This window comes from Anas acuta, chromosome 5 (genome assembly GCF_963932015.1).
Source record: "Anas acuta chromosome 5, bAnaAcu1.1, whole genome shotgun sequence".
In the NCBI taxonomy this organism is placed as follows: Eukaryota; Metazoa; Chordata; class Aves; order Anseriformes; family Anatidae; genus Anas; species Anas acuta.
Window position 1 is genome coordinate 6,761,327 of NC_088983.1, and position 19,485 is coordinate 6,780,811.

The window sequence follows — 19,485 nt, forward strand, 5'->3', positions numbered from 1 at the left end:
TCCAGCAGACCTGGTATCGTTCCATATTTGAATGAAGAAATAGAACGTGCATTTATTAATTTTGCAGATGTCACTGAGCTGTACAAGGGCATGACTAGAACTCAGAATGATCTTTATAAATTGGAATGCTGATGTGGAAGAAATAGGTTTGGAAATAGGTGTGGGAATAAACTTGAAGCTTGGTATTAAGGACAGGTATGGAACAGAGAAACGATTGCTAGGCAACAGTACTGCAGAAAAAGCAGAAAGACTGAGAATCATAAGCTGTACGTGTGTATTTTCTGTAAACAACAAGCACTAGAATTTGTCATAATTCATCCCTGTGAGGCGATAGCCTTAAATACCCCCCTACGACAATGACAATTCGAGAAGAATGTGGATAATTATTCTCCTTGGTATTTTTCTCCAGTTGAACAGAGCTGAAAAAAATACGACCTGTCAAGAAAGGCAAATGGAATTTGGGTGTCCTTTTCTACAATAAGAAGTACAAAATAGAAATATGAAAGATTTTCAATGTAAAAGGAGCCTAAGCTGAATGAATTAATTCAGCAGGTTTCTCAAAGGCCAAAGGAATTGAAGTGCCTTTATCTAGAAGAAGCTGTGAAGTGTAAATATAAGGGGTCTGAATATAAAAGAGGCATGTATTAAATGCGTTCGTTGGTAAGGAGGAATGGGCCTAAGTGATGAACAGGATGGATACTGGAAAAACTACTAATTAAGTACTAGTATTACACTGGAAACTTTGTTTATGGGCAAAGAGGAAATACTTTTTAATAAAGCCAAGAATGTATTGTATAATTAAGTGAACAATTGAATATTCAACCAAACAGCTAAAAACTTTATGGTTTAATCCAAAAGTCATTATTAGTCCAGATGTGGTCATTACAGAAAAAGAGTACTTCTATACAGGAAAAACAAAATCTCCATAGAAGTAATTTAAGTTAAATTTATCATACAAACAGTGTCTATTCCTTTTTCCTGGTGTGACATGCCCGCTTCCCTTGATCTTCTGGTGCTGAGTTTGTTAGGTTTAGTCTGTTGATAAAATGTACCACAGATGTGTCTTTTGTTAAAAAAAAGACTCATCTGTAGTTATAAACGTGGGCAGGTATCATACCTGTTAATTTTGAATGATGTGGTTTTATCTGGATTTTCTGATGTTAATAAAGGCTGTGCTTTTCTGTTACCAGCACAAACTTATTCTGCCCCTAATTTTTAATGAGCAAATACAAGAGATGTAAAGAAACTTCTTAAGGAAAACAACTAGACCTTTTTTGGTTAATATTTTCTGCTCGTTGTAATGCTTTTAGGATTCTGTGGGCAATGCTGCCTTTGTCTATTTTGTCAACTCCAGCTGATGCTCTGGCTTTGCATGTGGAGGCTGACTGAGAAGCCTCTGGTATCCTGACATTGCAGGACAACAGTATAGGTGTAATAGAGGAACAGTTTGAAAATGAGATGCAGCGAAGTACAGAACTTGAATCTCTTGGGAAACCCCAGGACTATTAAAAAAGATGCAGAACTCTTCCTAGCAGATACTGGGTTTATGGCTTCGAATTCACCACTTAATAGTTTTTTCACTTGGGAGGTTGTTTAAGGATGAACTTCGCAGCACCAGTTCCCTTCTGCTGTTCTTAGGCTCTAAGGTTAAACCAGGTCTTCCAGACATGGGATTTTAAGTTCTTGAAGGAAAACTTGAAGGTGGTTTCTCTATTTCCCTCTGACTTGCAGGTTTCTTTCTCAAGGAGACTAAAGACTAAACACGTGTACAAAAACTTACTTTTCACTTTCTTGACATGCTCCTTTCAGCTATATAATTATTATTCTGTCAAGCATATGTTGTGTATGCTTCCCTGAAGTGGCAGTTTTTTATAATGTGACCATCTTGTTTGCCTCATTTTGTATCTTTGAACCATCCCAAGAACTGAGTAGGAACATTTTTCGTTTTTTGACATGAGTTCTCCTGCAGACTTCTGAAAACGATTTGCAGATCAACATCTGATGCATGCAAAGGCTTGAATATGAACAAAGATGGGTGGACTCAAGTAGCAGTTATTTTAATATTATAATTGTGAAAACAAGTGTGCTCTTTAATTTGTTTATAAAATAAAAGACAAAAAGAAGGTTATGCTTAAGGATAAACTTGACTGATGACTATATGCAGTGGTAATTTTTCTAAAGAGTAATCTTTAGAATTTTGAGGCAACTGTAAACAACATTTTATAATGCTGGTGTGATCTCTTAAATATATAAACTCCCTTGCTGCAGTCTGGTGAGCAATCACAGGCTATTAAAAACAAGAGAAGGAATTCCTAAGATGTTTCAGTAAAGCATTTAAAAACAACAACAAAATCAGTAAATCTAGATTTCCATGAATACTGTTTTCTAATATCCAACTTCTCTCCTGCTTATAGCCTCAGCTAATACAGTAGTGAAAGACCTCAAGATAACTTCATCTCTGTAACTCCAGTCTAACTTCCAACTGGCCTGCTAGATAAGGGTGAAGCAGCATGACAGCATGTATCTAGATGCTATTATGGCTATTCTAAATAAATTGGAGAAATACAGTTTGGCTGAAACTTCTCTAAGATGGATATACAAATGGCTAAAGAATAACATTCATACAGTAGTAATCACCTTGTGTTTAGCAAAGCTGAAGGATCTTCTAAGTGGATGTTTGAATGTGTGGTATGCCATGTTTACAAGTATAATGTGGATGATGAAAAGCAGAATGTACTTTAAAACACTTTGAGGTGACATCAGTTTAGAAACAGCTTAAGTGGAGGACATTTTCCAATACAATTTTTAGTCTATTAATGGGAGAAATCAGCAAGGTCTAAACAAGTAAACGTAAATGCGAAAGGCTGCACTTGGAAGGACAAATTAAATGCAAATACCAGGTAGGGAATGCTTGCTGTTCTCGGTCTGGAGGGTTTTGCAGCTCTCAAACTGAAGGTGGATCAGCAGTGTGGTGCTAATGTGAAAAATTCCAAGTGTTACGGATTGCAGTGGTGGTTTGTCTGCAGTTTGGGGAGTATGTAGACACCTCTAGAAGAATCTTAAAAAAAATAAAAATAAAAATAAAAATAAAAATAAAAATGGGGGGCAACAAAGAGAAAACAAGCCCTGGGAGAGTTTAGTGTGGAAAAGAAAAGGTTTGAGAGTGAATGTAATAGTCTTCATAACTACGTAACGTGTTTATGCAAGTGGTGATTAATTGTTCTCCGTGTTCACTGAGGTAGAGCTATACAACTCACAGCAATATGAAGTTATTAAAATAATGAGAGATTTTTGCAGTGAAGAAGCTAGCTTGGCCTTGTAGCAAAGTGAGTCACTTTTACTGTAGGAGTTCAAAACACTATTGAAAAAATAGTAGTGATGGTTGTCTGAGGTAGACCTGATGGAGAACCTTTGGAGAACTAGAGCATACCTTCAGGTTTCATCTAGTCGTGTACTTTAATATTTTAAATAATGTGACCCTGTGCAGATGGTTTATATTATCACACATTCATAGAAATAAAGTTCTTAATCTGTCGTGGCTATTTTATCCCTCACTTTCTGGAATGTTTCATTCTAAAGTTCGTATAATTTCTGGAATCATCCACTCACATTTTATGAAGCTTGCCGCATGGAGCTGAGTGAGGTACTGGTTTTCTCACCCTGTGTTCAGCCGTGTCCTCAAATGTGGGCCCCAGACTAAGCCTGGTAAGTGAATACTTGTGTCCTTCAGCTGTATGTGAGCCTACCTGTGGACAGGGGACACAGGACTGTGCCAAGCTGCTGAGCAATGTGCTGAAGATCCATTGTACTCCGTGCTTAAGGGCTTGGGTCAGTCTTTTCTCTGGTACACGGTAGGTAGACTGCATTAGAAACAGATGTAAAGGAAAATTCTCTTGCAAAAGCTTGAATTTCGTGTAACGGGCCCCAACCTGGTTCCTCTTCAGTCACAGAAATACAAACTTGGATATGGAGAATGGTGGATATAAGGGCAGGTTGTCAGCTGTTGGGGTTATTGAGCTTAACTTCTTTAGAAAAGTTTTGTACACGCAACAACATGTAAGGCATCATTTAAACCTCAGATACAAGCTAACCTACAGCCTGCTGTGTGTCTCTGGATCAGTTTCTGACAGGGGCTGGGTGCTGTGATAGGCATGGTGGAAATTGTGCTTTATTGGTGCTTTATTGCCAACACCTGAGGCACCCGCATGTGGAAAGAGGCTTTGGGACTGGTGCACCATCTCTGAAGAGACCTGAAGAGCAGGTGTAGCCTCATCCCCCGCTATTCACCACACAAACACTCCCCTTCCCCTCACGGAGCCCGGCTCCTCACCGGTCCCCCCTCACACCCCCTATTTCTCCCTCCCTCCCCTCATGGCGGCCGCGGCCCGGGGGCTCCCCCCGCGGCGGGGAGGCGCCGTGCGGGTCACCGCGTCCCCTCCCTGCTATAGCGGCGGCTGCCGGGCTCCGCCATCGGGCCGAGCCGAGCCCAGCCGGGCCGTGCCGCCATGGCGATGGACGGTGAGTGCGGGAGGAAGGTGCCCGAGGGGCGCTGCCTCTCGCCGGGGCTTCCCTCACGGCGTTTGGTGGTCGTGGGAGGACGAGGAGCGGGGGGGGGTGGGGGGGCTCGGCACCTGCCGGCTGGGGGTGGGGAGGGGGGGCTGTGGCTGCTGCAGTGGTTTTGAGGAAAAATCGCTTTCTGTTGTCTGATCCTAAGCCATGAGCCTGGGCTTCAGGGAGGGCAGAAATTCCTGGTGGTGTGCCAGGCCACAGCACCGGGGGGTGAAACCTGGCTGGGTGCTGCTGAGGTCCCAGGGAGCCCTCGGCGTGCTGCAGAAGCACGGACATGGGTCGTGCTGGAGATGGCTGGGCTGGTTTTCCTGTGTCTTTTACCAGAATATTTGGGGGATAAATAATCACAGAAGCCTTTAAAGGGTGTCAGGATGGCGTAAAATGGTCCATCGCCTCCCCGTCTCATCCTAGGCTTGAGTTTTTATACAGGTGGGACTTAACGGGGAGCCTGATTTCTCTCCTCCCTTTGTCGTTCAGCCGTGCTCACTTCTTTGCTGTTCCTCCTTGTCTTTCAAGAGTGTCCCTAAGGAAGGGTGACCTCGGGCAAGGCCCAGGCTGACACGATGTGGACGTCATTCTGTGCTTCAACACGGCCTGTGGAGAACGCTGCCAGTCAACGTGAGTAGACTGAGCTAGATCAGCAAGCACGACGTGGAGCAGTTACTTGTGAGGCTGTAAATTAGCCCCTCGTAAGCCTAACAAGTGCCAGGAGTGGGATTTGCCATGCACTGTGATCAGCACATGGATCAGTGCAGTGTTGAAGTCTTGTTACACTGGCTGTAGGTATATGAAGGTAGCCTGGAGACGTTTACGTTGCCCTTTGGTTCAGCTGCTGAAGCTTTGGTGTGGATCTTCGTGTCCCAATCTGCTTTTAGCTGAGCTTTGCATTAAGCTGGAAGCGTTTGTGCTCCGTTGGGTGCTGTTCCTTGTAGTTCCTGCCATGTGTTGTTCTCCTGGGGCTGCCTCTGCCTTTCACTAGCACTGCGATGAGAGACCAAGCCAATAAACCCTGCTAAACTCATCTTGCTTGGTCAGGAGCAACCAGAGTATCTCGTACTGCCTACTGTCTTGTGCTTGTTTTGGGTGCCAGGCAGAAGTTCCTTTTTTCCTCACCGCTCTCTATCTCAGCCTTAGTCCTCTTCTCCTTTAGAGGTGAGATACTTGCTCCAGGCACCAGTGTACTGCTTTCAAAGCTACCCATGTGCTTTGCATACACAAGGTTCCTCAGTGGTTTGCAATATCTAATCTTGGTAAGCACATCCAACAGTTAATTCCTGATCCAGTTAACAATTATTCAATATAGCAATTGGGAAATAATACCTGAAGGAGCAAAGACCTGAGGGGTGCCCAATATTAGAATGAAAGAGGTTGTGTTCCTTGGGCTTGGTAAGATGGTGTCCTTGTATTAAATTTCATTCATATATAAACCGTGATTTTTATTCAAGTGGGCAAACTTGGATTGTTCTGTTCAGCTTTCTGTCTAACAGGTGCCTTAGCAGTTGTCAGCTCTGCCAGTACTTGCATGGAGCAGTGATACCAAGGGCAGAACAGAGGGTTTGTGCTGATCAGGGAACTTTGGGAGGCACAGGGCCATCCTGTAGCCTAGGTGCTACCAAATTCTGTCCTTGGATCAGAGCTGTTCCTCAGGGAAAGGCATAATAGCCAGAGCGTCTCTCTGTGGTCCTGGGCTGCCAGAAGAGGTGGCGGTGATGACTTGAGATGATCACAGATGCGTGTTAGAACAGTCTGCTCTGTTTTTTATCATTAAATAATTCATTGTTCCTGATGGCTGAAGGATCAGAAGTGAGGCAAGTTTGGTCTCCAGTAGCTTTGGCTTCTGCCCAATTTGAAATGCATACAGCTTGGGCACAGTTCAGATCAGTGCTAGAGAAAATACTGTGCATCATTTGAATGCGCTTCTAATGGTAACAAATGTGGTGTCCTCGCAGCAGTAAGCGTGTTCCAGACATTTTAAATGAAAAATCTCCCAAGGGGATATATCGAAAAGATGAGTTAAATGGAGACAGAAATGACTATTCAGAGTAGACTTTAAATACTAGAGAATGAATTAGTTTTAATTTGAAAGTCCATTTTATTGTAGGTGAGTTCTCTTTTTCCTGACTTAGGAACCTGTGATGCATAGAGAAACCATCAGTGTTATGGGGATGGGCACGTTTTCTGCTGCTGGGTCTGTGGCATCAGGGCTTAACCACGTTTTGCATTAGCAGCCCTGTTTGTTGCACAGATGAGTGTGCTGGCTGTGTTCCACCCAAAGGCAGCTTCACACTGCTAAAGGGCTGTTGGTCATTTGAACAAGATTTTAATTAAACAATCTGCGCCTGTGTATTTGCGTTACTTCACGCTCACGGGTTTCACAGTGCAGCAATGTATCATTAATATTTATTAGTGCAGTAATAAGATCCTAGGCAGGGTACCTGAGTCCTGGATGAATTATTCCCCCTTAACGAAGATGCTAGGAAGGGGACGTGGGTCTGGTATAGCAATCTAGAGGAGGGTGCACTTGTTTCCTTGGCTAAGATCCTTGTTAAAAAGCTTAGAAAATACAGGCAAGGCTGTTAGGTGCTTCTTTAAAAAAATAAGCAAATAAATTGTCAACAACATTTCAGAGCCTTATTGATTAGCTTGTGTTGTCTGGATGGATGGCATAAAGATGTGGGTCTTGAGGTTTTTATGGTGGTGTTAGGAATTAACATGCCTGAAAGCACTGGCTGAGAGGGCCTTGGCTCCTGGGTCCTGAGCTGCTCAGCAAGGAAGGAGCCTGGAGGAGCTCTGCCAGCAAGCCCTGGTGGTCTGCGTCCCTCCCCTCATGATGGCAGTGACTTCACTGCCACCATGAGCTGCTTGCCCTAGGAAATGCCAGCGCAGAGCCAACCCCTGCACCTGTATGCTTGGTAGCTGCCTGTATTCAGCTGTGGAAGGTTTTGCTGAGTACTGCCTCGCTGGTGCGTATGAAAAACCTCCCATTTGAAAGTAATCAGGGCTGTTAGATGCCTTGATTTCTTTGTTACCTCTCTTGTTTCATTTTGACACAAGGCTGCTTAAATTCCTGCTAATAATAGACCTGCACGGCATCTGGTTGTGCTGAAAGCAAGTCTCGGAAAATGCCTGCTTTGTGTGAAATATTGATTGCAGTTGTGTGTTCTTTGCTGAATACTTGAAACACAGTTAATTTTATAAAGAGCCTCTGTTTGTGCTTACGCGCTGTCCCCAGGAGACAACTTTGAAAGAGAAGTACATATTCAGGCTGGAAAATGGCTTGCAGAATAAATGGGAGAACATTTGAAATCTTCTGTTTCCTTCCTGTTTTGATGAGCGTGGAAGTGGAGGGTGTTCTCCAAGGGAGCTGCCTCTGACGAGGTTTTTTTGGGGCATTGTTATTCAGGAAGACAGGCAACTCTCTCTCTGAGGAGAGGATGGGGACCTGGGATGCAGTTTTAGGGGTGCAGGCAATGTTCCTTCTCTGATAAAAGAAGAGCTAAAGGACCACTGGGCTTGTGGGCCCTGAAGCCAGGCTCTTAAAAAATATTTTTAGAGGTTTGAAGACACAAGTGAGGTACCAAACCGAGCGTTCTCAGGCATGTAGGGCACCTTAAATCAAAGCTGGTCCCAGAGCCTTGCTGGTAATGACCGTAGCCCTAATTTAGTATGCTTAGGTCATGGTGAAATGGGTCCCTTTCGGGGCGGGCGGGCCATTAAGGAGGAAGCCCTGCGATGTGGTGGTGAATCTGCGGATGCGCTGGGGCCCCGTGCTGGAAGCGCTGCGGCAGCAGGAGAGCTGTTAGCTGTGCACGGGGCTGGGAAATGGAGGTCTGCGGCTTGTCTTCGCCCTAAGTAATGATGCCAGCGCTTCCTCGGGGACCCATCTGCAGCAGCCCGTAACGTTTATGGCGTGTTCCTTTCTTGAAGTGTTCTTCTGGTCCCCCTGCACATGGCAGACAAGCGCGTGCCATCTGGCCTGGCTAAGCCACGGCGCTGCTCAGCTGCAGAGCCGCCTCTCCTCTCAACAGGAGCAGTCATAATTACCAGGGGAGGTTATCTGAAAACATTGGGCAGGATTATTTCCACAAGCAGCCTCTTCATGCCTCGGAGAGGCTGACATCATGGTCGGTGGGGTTAAGGAGACCTCATGTTCCCTGCCCATTTGTACCATCTCGTGCTTATTGCTCTCGTGCGCTGAGCAGGTTCGATCAATTATTCAGCAAGGGCTTCAGTCCAGTCTGTCTAGGGGCTGGGAACACACCGACTCTACAAATTGGGTCTGTGAGCTGCTCATTGGGCACACGGGCTTTGTACTGACTGTTCTTGGGGGAGTTTTAGGAAATGAATTCCCGCTCGGGGAGGGTACAGCTATCGGCTGTTCATCTGATAAGTCTGTGCTCAACTTACTGCAGTGGCTGTAAACAAATCCAATCAGACACGTCTTAATCAGTCAGAGAGATTATGTTAGCTGTGCTATCCAGAATGAGCTTCTTGGATATCTTCCTATTTCAGTTTTTCTTTATTTTATTTTAGGTTTTGGTGTTGATGGGTTAAAAGAATGGATAAACAGGTGGCTAAAATTGCCGACAGCAGTGTGACCAGCTGCAGGAGTTGGTTAAGCGATAGGTTGAAAGAGTGATGGTTGCAGCAGCCTTCTGAACAGGTATGATGGGGACAAGGTGATGTTCACGAGGTCCTGAGGAGAGCAGCTTACGGTAGTCAAAGTGGAAAACTTGGAAGGGAATTAGAAGAGTACGTAGGGACTGCAAAGAGCAATCCTGAGATGGTCCCTGGTGAAACCTCCTTGTGAGAGGGGAGCAGGGAGCCCGAGCTGCACTGGAGAAGAGGGAATAGGGCTGGTTTATTTAGTTTCTAATGGTACCCCTTAATCAACACTTGCACGTGTACAAAAAATTCCTTTTGAAAGAAGAATTCTCTGTGAATTTTGAGAATCTTTTGACTGTTCTGACCACTCCTTTTCACAAGTGGTGTCTCGGCCCTGTGCAGAAGGCACGGCTGGGATTTGTGTCTGGGCTTCAGTCCTTGTTCTGCTTCTGAATTCCTGAGGTATCACTGAGCTAGGCAGTGTTATCGAGCCTCTCTGGGTCAAATGTGCACAACACTGGGGCCTCCAAGGAGTGGGGTTCAGCCATAATTAGCCTTCATTGGCTTTAATAGGGTCGGAAAGCACCTGGGACCTTGCAAGATAGTGCAAAATTTCTGCAGCTGGCTGACGTGTTCAGTTGGCTAATTATTAAGAAAAATAATATAATTTTATGGATACTGGAACTTCTTAGTTCAGTCTAATTTTGGAGTCTCTTAAACACTTCTTGTGAAAATGTGGAAAATCAGAACGTGGTTTACATCTCACAAGTGTCAAGAGAGCGTACTCAGGTAACGTGTTGTATACAAAAGTATTTAAAAAAATCCACCAAACCTTTCCCATCACCTGCTCCTGGGGACCAAGTGCTTATGCAGTTGAAACAAAAGTGTTTGGTGCCTGAACCCAGTAATTTTCCTACAGATCTGCTCAGCCCTTTGTGATATCTCACTGTGACTGAAAGAAAAGAGCTTTCTGAAAGGGTTCATTACTCCTTGGTGTGGTACTTGCACTTTTCCTAACCATTAGCTCTTCAACGGGATTCTGCAGGTAGAGGGCATCGGCACCCTGCTAATTCCTGGTGGCATTGCTGTTAATTGGATCAGAAGAGAAACATTTGAGCCACTTCCAAAAGGTGATTTTCAGGATCTTGGGTTGTCGTCTGCAGCAAACAATTGCAATAGATTTTTCTCTTTTCCAGTATTTAATTTTGCTCAGAGAGACGAGGAAGTGAGCCCTGCAGCAAAGCCTGAAGCTGAGCCGTGGCTGACCGAGGCAAGAAGCCCTGCTAGGAAACACAGACCTGGGAGCAGGCTCTCCCTTTCAGCAGCGTTCGCCTGATCTGCTCGCTGCAGGCTGCTCCAATAGGCTGTGCAGGTAAAACTGCTGCAGGGAATTAATTAATTAATGGTAATTAACTAACCAGCACGCAGCCACGGCTCAGACGTGTGCATGCCTCAGGTATTAGTGTGCTGGGCATGCATGGCTCCGCTGGCACGTGGAGGGGGGCAGTGTCCTGTCACTCTGCAGCTGCTGGAGGAGGTTGCAGCAAATAAAGGGATGCTGCAGCCTTTTCTCTGCGATTTCAGGTGGGATTGCAGTTCCTGATGCAAAGATCTCCGGAGCTTTTCAGGGTCTGTGTTGTGCTGAGATACAGAGACCCTTCATTTTTAATGGTCTGTTTAAGAATCAAAAGCACGGTTAAAATACCGTAGCCTGCAGTGCCTGTGCTGGCTGCAGGTAGATGTATCTGCTTCCTTACCACCCGTGTCTCAAAGACGCCAGGTGCTTTGCTGTTCTGCAGCGAGTTGTCCCTGAAGCCGTGGTCGGTGTTGTGTTCATCTCTCCTGGGAGTTAGCACCGAGCAGCACGCAGTCTCTCCTAGCTCTTGGCATAAACTGATGCTTGTGCGTGAGGTGTTGTGATGAAATGTGCTTTGCAGGGCAGCAGGAATTCAGGCAGAGATGTTTCTGGCCTGACAAGTGAGGGGGAGAGAGTTTTATTTTCACAATGGGTTAAGAAGCTATCGGCAGCTGAGAGCCAAGACAGTCGTTAGTAGGAGACTGACTGGTCATGCCAAAGAAACACAAGTACTAATAAAGTGCAGATAGTGAGTTCCCCTTTGGGAAAAGCATCAGAACCTGGTTTCTGAAGGTCTGAGGTAATGAACTGGAGAAAAGCGTTGGAAGAAGAGCGTGAGGGAGAGAGGACAGATGCTGAGCTGAACAGAGACCTATGGAGAAAAACAAGAGTTGCCTCTGCCAGCAAAGGTCTTCAGTGAAAGCAGGGTGAGTGTCCTGCCTGCAGGCTGGGCCCTGGCACCTTTTGATCTGGATGAAATGAAAGATTTTCTTGCAGCTGGAGTAAAACCAAGCGTGGTTTTCCATGCTATCCTTACATGTGTCTTCAAACTAAGTAATTGTTGTTTAATGTTGTAGTAAATAACTGACATGATTCCATTGGCCCAGTTTGTGAAAATTATTTCAGAGGACTCAGTCACACCACTTGCCATCCCAAGGGCAGGGTGAGCCCTCAAATCAGTGGGATTCTCTGCACAAACCGTCCTGGGAAAGCTGAAAAATGCCCACACAGCAGCAAAACCACTCATTGCTCGCACATTGCTCACACTGATCTGGGAGGTGGGAGTGCAGGACTTGTTTGGGGTAGGTGCCTTTTAATGACCAGCATTAGTTGAAATATTTTTGGCACGTGTCAGAACTGTGTAGTGTCTGCATCTTGGGAGTTTCAAGTGGGTTTCTGACAAAATTTAGTGGTTTTCCTATATTGTGGGTAGTTTACTTTTTTATTCTTTTGTAACTGGGCAAAAGCAACCTAAAACTATTTATCAGTCTGTAGCAGAGGGGGATGAAACTGTTCAGGGTGGATATTTCTGCCTCTTTTTTGTTTCCTAGTGAATCTTTGGAACCAACATTTGCTACCAAGAACTTTTGTTGAGAATTCTGAATAAGCTTTGCTCTTTGAAGCCCATTTTGCATACCTGTGCTATGGTAACACTTTGTGCTTAAAAACTTTGAGTCAACCCTGAAGAACGATGCAGTTGCCACTACAATCACACACACCATGTTTAACGTGCAGGAGGTTTTTTGTCTTCTTTCTTGTTTCGCAGCAGTTTAAATTCTGAGTTTCTTTTTGGGAAGCAGGTGAACAAAAAGAAGGGATTTATTTTTTCATTGCCACTAAAACTAGGAAGTTAATTGTTATAACAGCTGAGTTATAACACCTTACCACCTCCCACCCACCTCACCACCACCTGTTAGTGCCCAATTAAGACTGATATCTTAGCTGGTGAGGTTGTGATAATTGTATTCAAAGAGCTCTTTGACCAAGCATACAAGCTCCATGAAGGTAGGTGTAGCTCTAAGTTACTTTTTTTTTTTAGAAGTTCAGTGCCTGGACCTTGCAGTTGTATTCATCATTCCCCATGTGCACAGCCCTGCTGGGACACGAGGCCAGGTGGTTCTGTCACTGCATGCCAAGGTAAGTGCTTGATAAGATTTCGCTGAAGCCCTATTAGGTGAGCTGCATAAAATGTTGACAGCGTTTTGCAGTGGTGCTTTGTTTTTTTTTTTTCGTTTTTCTCCTCTGTGATTTCAAGTACTTGCTTTGTTACCCCCTCGCACACCCTTGGAGTTTATATGGTTGGATGTTTGTCACAGGCTTCTTATGTGAAGTACATTTCATGATGCTGAAGTCAGAAGACAGCCTGGAAGCAAGTTAAGATATATTAATGTTGCCAAAACTTACGCTGCCTGCTGGGTTCTTTAAGGCAGCCCCTCACCAGGGGTCCCACAGCCTGTCTGTGCTGCTGTGTGTCAGGGGTGCTCACCCTGCCTGTCTCCAACATTTTCATGCAGTAGAGAACGAGATGGATGTGCACCTAATGTCATGGAGAGCTGTAGCACTTCTACAGCTCTTCGTGGGTGGGAGAAGACTGGCTTCTTTGGGATCCCGCTCCTCAGTTACAGATCCTCAGCTATTTGCATCTGATGATGCTCTCGTGTTAGCCCCAATTCTGGGGAACACTCACCTTTTTGACTACCCAGGAGCTTTATGACAGTCCGTGTGACCTAATTTGGAATGCTAAAAGAGTTATAATTTAATAAAGACAAGAATAAAGTGCTTTAAGTTGAAGAAGTCCTCAAGCTGTTGGTTTTACTGGCTGTGCTGATACAACTCAGCACACCCCAGCTTGATGTTGTTAATTAATTTAGTCTTTATCAGTGGCGCTTGCTGTAGTACGTGCTGCAATGCTATGGAGACAGATGTGCTGTTTCCTGTAGCTGCTGTGTTTTCTCTGAAAATTGATGTAGGTGTGTCTAGATGATATGGTTTAGGTTCTGTGAGCAGTCGAGATGGCAGCATTGCTGTGTGCTCAGCAGCAATGGCCCAGGGCTCCCAAGCCTGTAACCTGACATTAAAAAGCAGCAGTTTCAAGTCTCAAACAGAGCACACGTTCTGACCAACTCTTCAGCCTTTACTCAGCATATGTCTGATTTTTGGTTATTTCTTCTGCAAGTGTGAGAGCTAGAAACAAAAATATATATCAAATCTGAGTCACTCTTGTAATGACATCCTTCCATTGTTCTTACATCTGTAGATTTAAGAAAAACACCAAGTAACTTTCATTTGATAGCAATTCTGATAACAGAGCTGCAGGGTACCCTTTTTCTGGGGCAAAGGAGTGGATTAAAGGTTTCCAAATAGGCAGTTTGATAAGTGAGGAGTGATTCTTTTATACACAGTTGTTTTCAGCGTTCCTCAGCAAGAAGCATGAAGGACAAATGGTCGTGTATTTGGCTCGCTGAAGGCACAAGGACAGACCTCCAGAGTTGCTGTTCTTCTTGTTTGCTTTCCTGATGCTTTTTTGCCTCTTCCTGGTTCAGTTCTTTACTCTCTCTGAATTTCTCCTGTCTCCTGCCTGGCAGAGGGACGCAGTCAGAGCTTCTGCTGTCACCTCGGTTTGTGTTTTGTTGTTTTAGACCGGGGAAAGGGGAGCTGTGTGGAGCTGGCCCCTCGGGAGAGGGAAGGAGCACTTGCTCATATGGTGTTGCTCAGCAGCCTGTGCCTGCCTGGAGTCACTGAGCACTGTTTGTGAATGTCCCTTGCTGAAAGAAGGAGGTGAGTCAGGCAGCCTGGGATTTGTGGAGTTTATTGGAGTATGAAATCCATAACTAGATGGCTCTGGAACGGGGTCAGTGGGAAATTAAGAGTTGTGCTTGGCATGATCACTCACGGGCTGGGGACATGGAAGGAATATCTCTCTTCTAGATGCTGCAGTGAGGTGCAGGATGAGCTCCTGGCAGACCATTAACACCACAGTCACAGGGATCCTGTCTTCAGCCACATGGGAAAACCTACAGCCAGCAGCCTGAGCACGAATTGCTTCAAGGCAGTCAATACATAATACTGGGAAGAAGTTTCCCACTCTGAAACTGAAAAGAGGAGCCTTCGTGCTCCTTCCAGGCAACCAGGGACAGCAGCTGAGGACTGTCCCATCTTGCAGCCATCGCCACACATCTGCTGGAGGAGGGTGCTGCCTGCTTGATCTTACACATTGCTTTGCCTCTCGGGTGAGAGAGCAGCTCGTCGGGAAGCACAGGCAGATGTTTGCGCTGTGGGTTACAGACAGGATTAAGTGTGAGGGCGTTGTGCTGACTGGGTTAATGCTGTTGCAGTTTCTGGGAGCATGTGGGTGCCTGGAGAATTGTAACGCAGCAAATGTCAGCTCCCCTGGGGCTAGGTGCCACCTGACTGACAATTTTTGAGCACTGCAGTTTGGAATTTGTCATCTAAAAAAAGAACTTGTGTGGGACTTCTGTCACTGATTTCCTGCAAGACTCAACCCTTTTCGAAGACCTTTAACTTTGGGATTCTGTTGACATTCAATTCTAGTACGTAGCAATTCATTCACCAAATCTTTCTGTGCTGCACTCTAACCTTTGTGTCTCCCTGTGACATATGCTGTAGAGCTTCAGCAAATGGGGTGGCAATAGGTTGTGTGATGCATAGCAGGGTGAGCAGTGTAAGGCCAAAACCACACGGTTAGTATCATGTTTGTGCTGGGATAATCGCAAAGTAGCAGCTGTCTTGCCTTGTCTTTTTCTTTTTTCTTTTTGAAACCCACTCCACTTGTTTTGTAATTACTTGGGCTCATCATGAAGGTAAAAATAGCTTCTCTATTTAAAGAGAACAGATGGTTTTTCTAATGTTTTTTTCTTTAACGTTGAATGAATTGTGGTTGAGTCAGAAACTGCCAGCACAGAAACGTATGTTTTCATTAGAGAAATACTTGATTAGGTTAATTGAGTGTGATTCAATGTGATGTACATTTGGCCAACTTAAAAGCTTTCCAACTTTAGTCTTGGATGGAGATAACAGCATCTCCGTGTTTGCAGCAGTGCTCAGTACCTCCTAAAAACGTTGCCCAAGGAGTAATGAAACATTGAAGGGACACTACTAAATTAGCAGAGGGAATATACATTTTTTATAACAAAACAAAACCCCAAAAACAATGTTAAGAAAGATGCAAATGGGGAATGTGTGCTTATGGTGTGTCCAGGCGTAAAGCTTGCACTACTCTAATTTAGGCTAATTTAGCATACACCAACTTTTGAGCAAGGCGTGTGGCTTCCCAAAGACCAGACACCTCCACGTCATTGCTGAGGGTCCATTTCCCACAGCTGCACAAGACTTCAGATCATCTCCAGGCTGTTTAAGAGGGGCTTCTGGGATTCTGGTTTTGTCTCTCACAGCGTTTTTGTGAGTCTTTCCCACCCACCTGCCCCTGTGTTCTTTGTTCCTTTTCCCTTTCTCCCATCTGGTTCGTGTTCCTGCAGCAAGGGCAGTGGGGATTTGTGCCCGTAGTTGTTAGGATGTGCTATCAGCAGAAGGTACTTGATAAAGATTTGCTATGATATGTTTAAAGTATGTTTTGTCCTCCCCTTGCCAGCTTATAAATGGGAAAAAAAAATGATGGTGGTTAGATACATACAGAGGGATATGTATAGTAGGGAGCTGTGGTGAGGAATCTTTAATTTATAAATTTGAGGAAAAGGAACTGAAACTCTTAAAAACAAAACAAAGCACTAGTGGGAGCAGTATCATTCTTTCTGTAGCCCTGCACTGAGTTTGAATGCAGCAGATCTGAGTGCAGCAATTGTCTGTCTTGGAAGGATCCAGTTAGATTCTGCCCTGTGATACGATTTATTGGAATACGTGTGGCTTTTGGGAAGGGAGCAAGTAATAAAACCACAATATTTGCTTTCACCTTTGTTAGCATCTTATTTTATTAATAGGACATAAAGATACTGATATTGAAAGTCCCTCCTAAAATGCTATTCCTTATTTTATAGGTATGCCCTTCTGAACAGAGGCGGGGGGAGAGGTGTTGTCCACGTAGCACTAAGAATGAGTTGAACTCTCAACTTATTAGCCGGGCTTTATATCTACTGGCCTCTGTGATATCTGTAGAGCCATTTTTGAATCTCTGCATCTAGATGCTGGAATGAGAAAGTGATGAAGACTCTAGAGGGCACTGCAGCATCCTTGTAATACAAGTAGCTTTGTTTTCTTTTTTTTTTTTTCATAACCTTACGCTTTAGGATGATTGCTTAAACTAGTTAGAAGTAATTGGGAGTTTATTTCAGAGAAAGCTTTGACTAGTGATAATTTTTGTACCAAGATGACTTGTCCCTCTTTTTAGAAGAACCGTGAGCTTTAGACTAACTATACTGATTTTGGTTTAAATTTTTAATCACTTGTAGGATATTTGGGTATGATTTAAGCAACCAAACCAACCGACATAAATTCAGCATTCCTGTGCATCTTGCAGACTCCACAAATGAGCTATTTGCTTCCACATTGCTTTCCTCCTCCTGCAGGGCAGCCTAATGCAGCGTATCCTTCGGCTGGAGGTGCTGCCGTGTGCGTTCCTTGTATACAGGTAAATCAATAAATCATCGTGTCAGCAGAGCACAGCTTGAAACCACATTTCCCTGTACTGGAAGGTTTCAAATTAATTTCAGATGGGAGCTCAAATGTGCCATGCACACATCTCAGATAACACTACAAGGCTGCGTTGGGAGCGATAGGGCGTTGATTCAGAATGGCAAGCTGCTCTGAAGGAAATTGAGCCACAACCTCGAGGCTGCTCAAGCTGTCAGAAGGGGTCAGTAGCTGCTTTCTACTCAATAAAGAGTTTGTGTGTGCAGCTGGCTGATTATCTACTGGGCATTTGCTGTGGGTTTTGGCTTTGTGGGAGAGTTCACATCCCCAGCCGGTGACCTTCTGTGTCTCTGCAAAGTGGAGCAGAGCCCAGGTCTCACGGCACACGGGGGCTGTGGAGCCTGTCGTCCTCCAGGCATCTACTCACGGTGAGTTAAAGCACAGGAGTCACACTCAGATGCCTCCAGCTCTTTTCAGAACACGTGCACGCAATTATCTGGAAGGATGTTCTGGAGGACATGCTTGGCATCCGCGACCCTCTTCCCCTGATATCTAATAATAGGTGCACGCAGCAGCACCTGCTGTTTTACAGCCGTCAGCAAGGGTCAGTGCTTTGTGCTCACCGTCCTTCTGGAGGTGCCTCTCCCCCGGGGGAGGCACTGCACGCTCGTGCAGCACCTGCACGCTGCTCACACAGATGCACAGACCGGGGACGTGCAGAGTCAGGGCGTCGTTGCCATTGCAGGCACGTTCGGTGATTTCAGCCTGTGCTGAAATCCAACAGGCAGGGGCTCGAGCTAGGAGTGTGCTACCAGCATCTCTCTGAGAGTCAGTGGATGATAGATTTCTGTTAACTTTCACCGTAGCAATGCTTCTTCCAAATTGAAATTGACTCCTTTGCACAGCAGGGAAAGGAGGATCTTCCTAAATAGTTACTCTGGGTGTGTGCAAAAGTCTCTGAGTGGACTCAGCGTTAAACAACTGACTCTTTGCCATGCATTGCTTCTGTTCAGGGGCTCTTTCTTCTATTAATGGCATGAAATGCAGCCACTGACTTCTGTATGTTATACAAAATATGAAGTGCACATCTCTATGCAAAATATTTTTAATACTTGATGCTCTTGAAACATGAATTTGTTTTCTAAGTAGAGCGCCCCTTGTCAGTCTGTGCAAATTACAAGCGATGACAGGACAAGGAGAGCAGGGGGTATCAGAGACGTGACTTTACTGAGCTGAAAAATAAGATACAACATGATCTCATTTCAACCTGAGCAAAGGAAAATTGCTTATACATTTATAAATACTTAGAGAATTAAAAAAACACCCAAACAACAACAAAAAGCAATAGTATGTTCCCTCTCGGTTCTATCTGGTTTATCTTTTATTTTACTCAGTTTTGCATTAAAAAACAAAGTCAAGAGCATCCTGCCTGAGCTGCTGTAGGGATAATGCTGTAGCTGGGAAGGATGTGTCCTGCAGGGCAGGCTGGCTGCCTGCGGGCTGGTGAGTGAGCTGCACGGCAGCACCTGGGGTGTGCAGAGAGCAACCTGAAGGTGCCTTTGCTCATACTTCTGTGGCAAAGCCTGGTATGGGACCTGCCCTAGGGGGCTTCCATTAGGTTTCCAGTTCCAGGTCTGCCAGAGCCAGGGGCAGGCATTGCAGCCCAGCAGCTGTGCATCAGCCTGACCGATTCCCCCTTAGGAACTATGGAGCATTTTGGGGGCTGACAGTGGCCTCGGTTTGTTTAACTGGCCAGGTGAATTGAGACTGCCTGCTGGACTGCCCTGCTCTTCAGACACCCAAAACAAGTTGTCCTCAAGCACGTCACCTGTCAGTAAGAGACTTTTTGAATCCGGCTGACTGCTGGGTGACGCGTTGCGTAGGTATTGCATAGAAATCACAGCTAATTTATGTTTGCACCAATTAATTTCCCTCTGTGTTTCCTAATTAGCGAAGGTGTGACTTCAAAGTGGGTTAACAGAATGATGATAAATCTCCGTGTGTGCACTCTGTGTGAATGAAGTTTTGTTATTTCTCTGTGGTTTAAAACTGAGCCTCGTGTTCTGTCTGACTTGAAGTGCCTGAAATCAGCTTAATTGTACGGTGTTGTTATTTAAGGCTGCTTTGACTTTTCGAAGAGGAGAGATTGCAAAAGGGCTTGATGCTGGTGAGCTGATAGGCTGCAAGTTCTCGTCTTTAGCATTTCTTTTGAGCGCACATCTCTGTCAGCCCCGTTAAAGTGTGGGACCTCTTTCCTGCTCCCCCTTCTGCCCTCGGTATCTGCTTGGCATTCTCAGGCCGTTCCTTTGGCTGCCTGCTGCTCCAGGTGTTCAGAAGCTTATGAATAACAG

At 45.0% G+C, this 19,485-nt stretch overlaps 1 protein-coding gene and 1 long non-coding RNA gene across 2 annotated transcripts in view; both read left to right on the forward strand.

The window, feature by feature from the left end:
• The first annotated feature begins 4,368 nt into the window (after positions 1 to 4,368).
• The window catches only part of SYT16 (synaptotagmin 16), a 95,471-nt gene continuing 80,354 nt past the window's right edge, over positions 4,369 to 19,485 (forward strand). The window contains exons 1-2 of the mRNA XM_068682491.1: positions 4,369 to 4,518; positions 5,086 to 5,187. Of these exons, the coding sequence (XP_068538592.1) occupies positions 5,133 to 5,187 (55 nt within the window). The 5' untranslated portion in view covers positions 4,369 to 4,518; positions 5,086 to 5,132. The remainder of the gene's footprint in view (positions 4,519 to 5,085; positions 5,188 to 19,485) is intronic.
• Positions 12,089 to 15,696, forward strand: LOC137856783 (uncharacterized). The gene is made up of 3 exons (XR_011096788.1): positions 12,089 to 12,667; positions 14,170 to 14,308; positions 14,459 to 15,696. It is a non-coding gene; the product is annotated as an uncharacterized lncRNA (long non-coding RNA).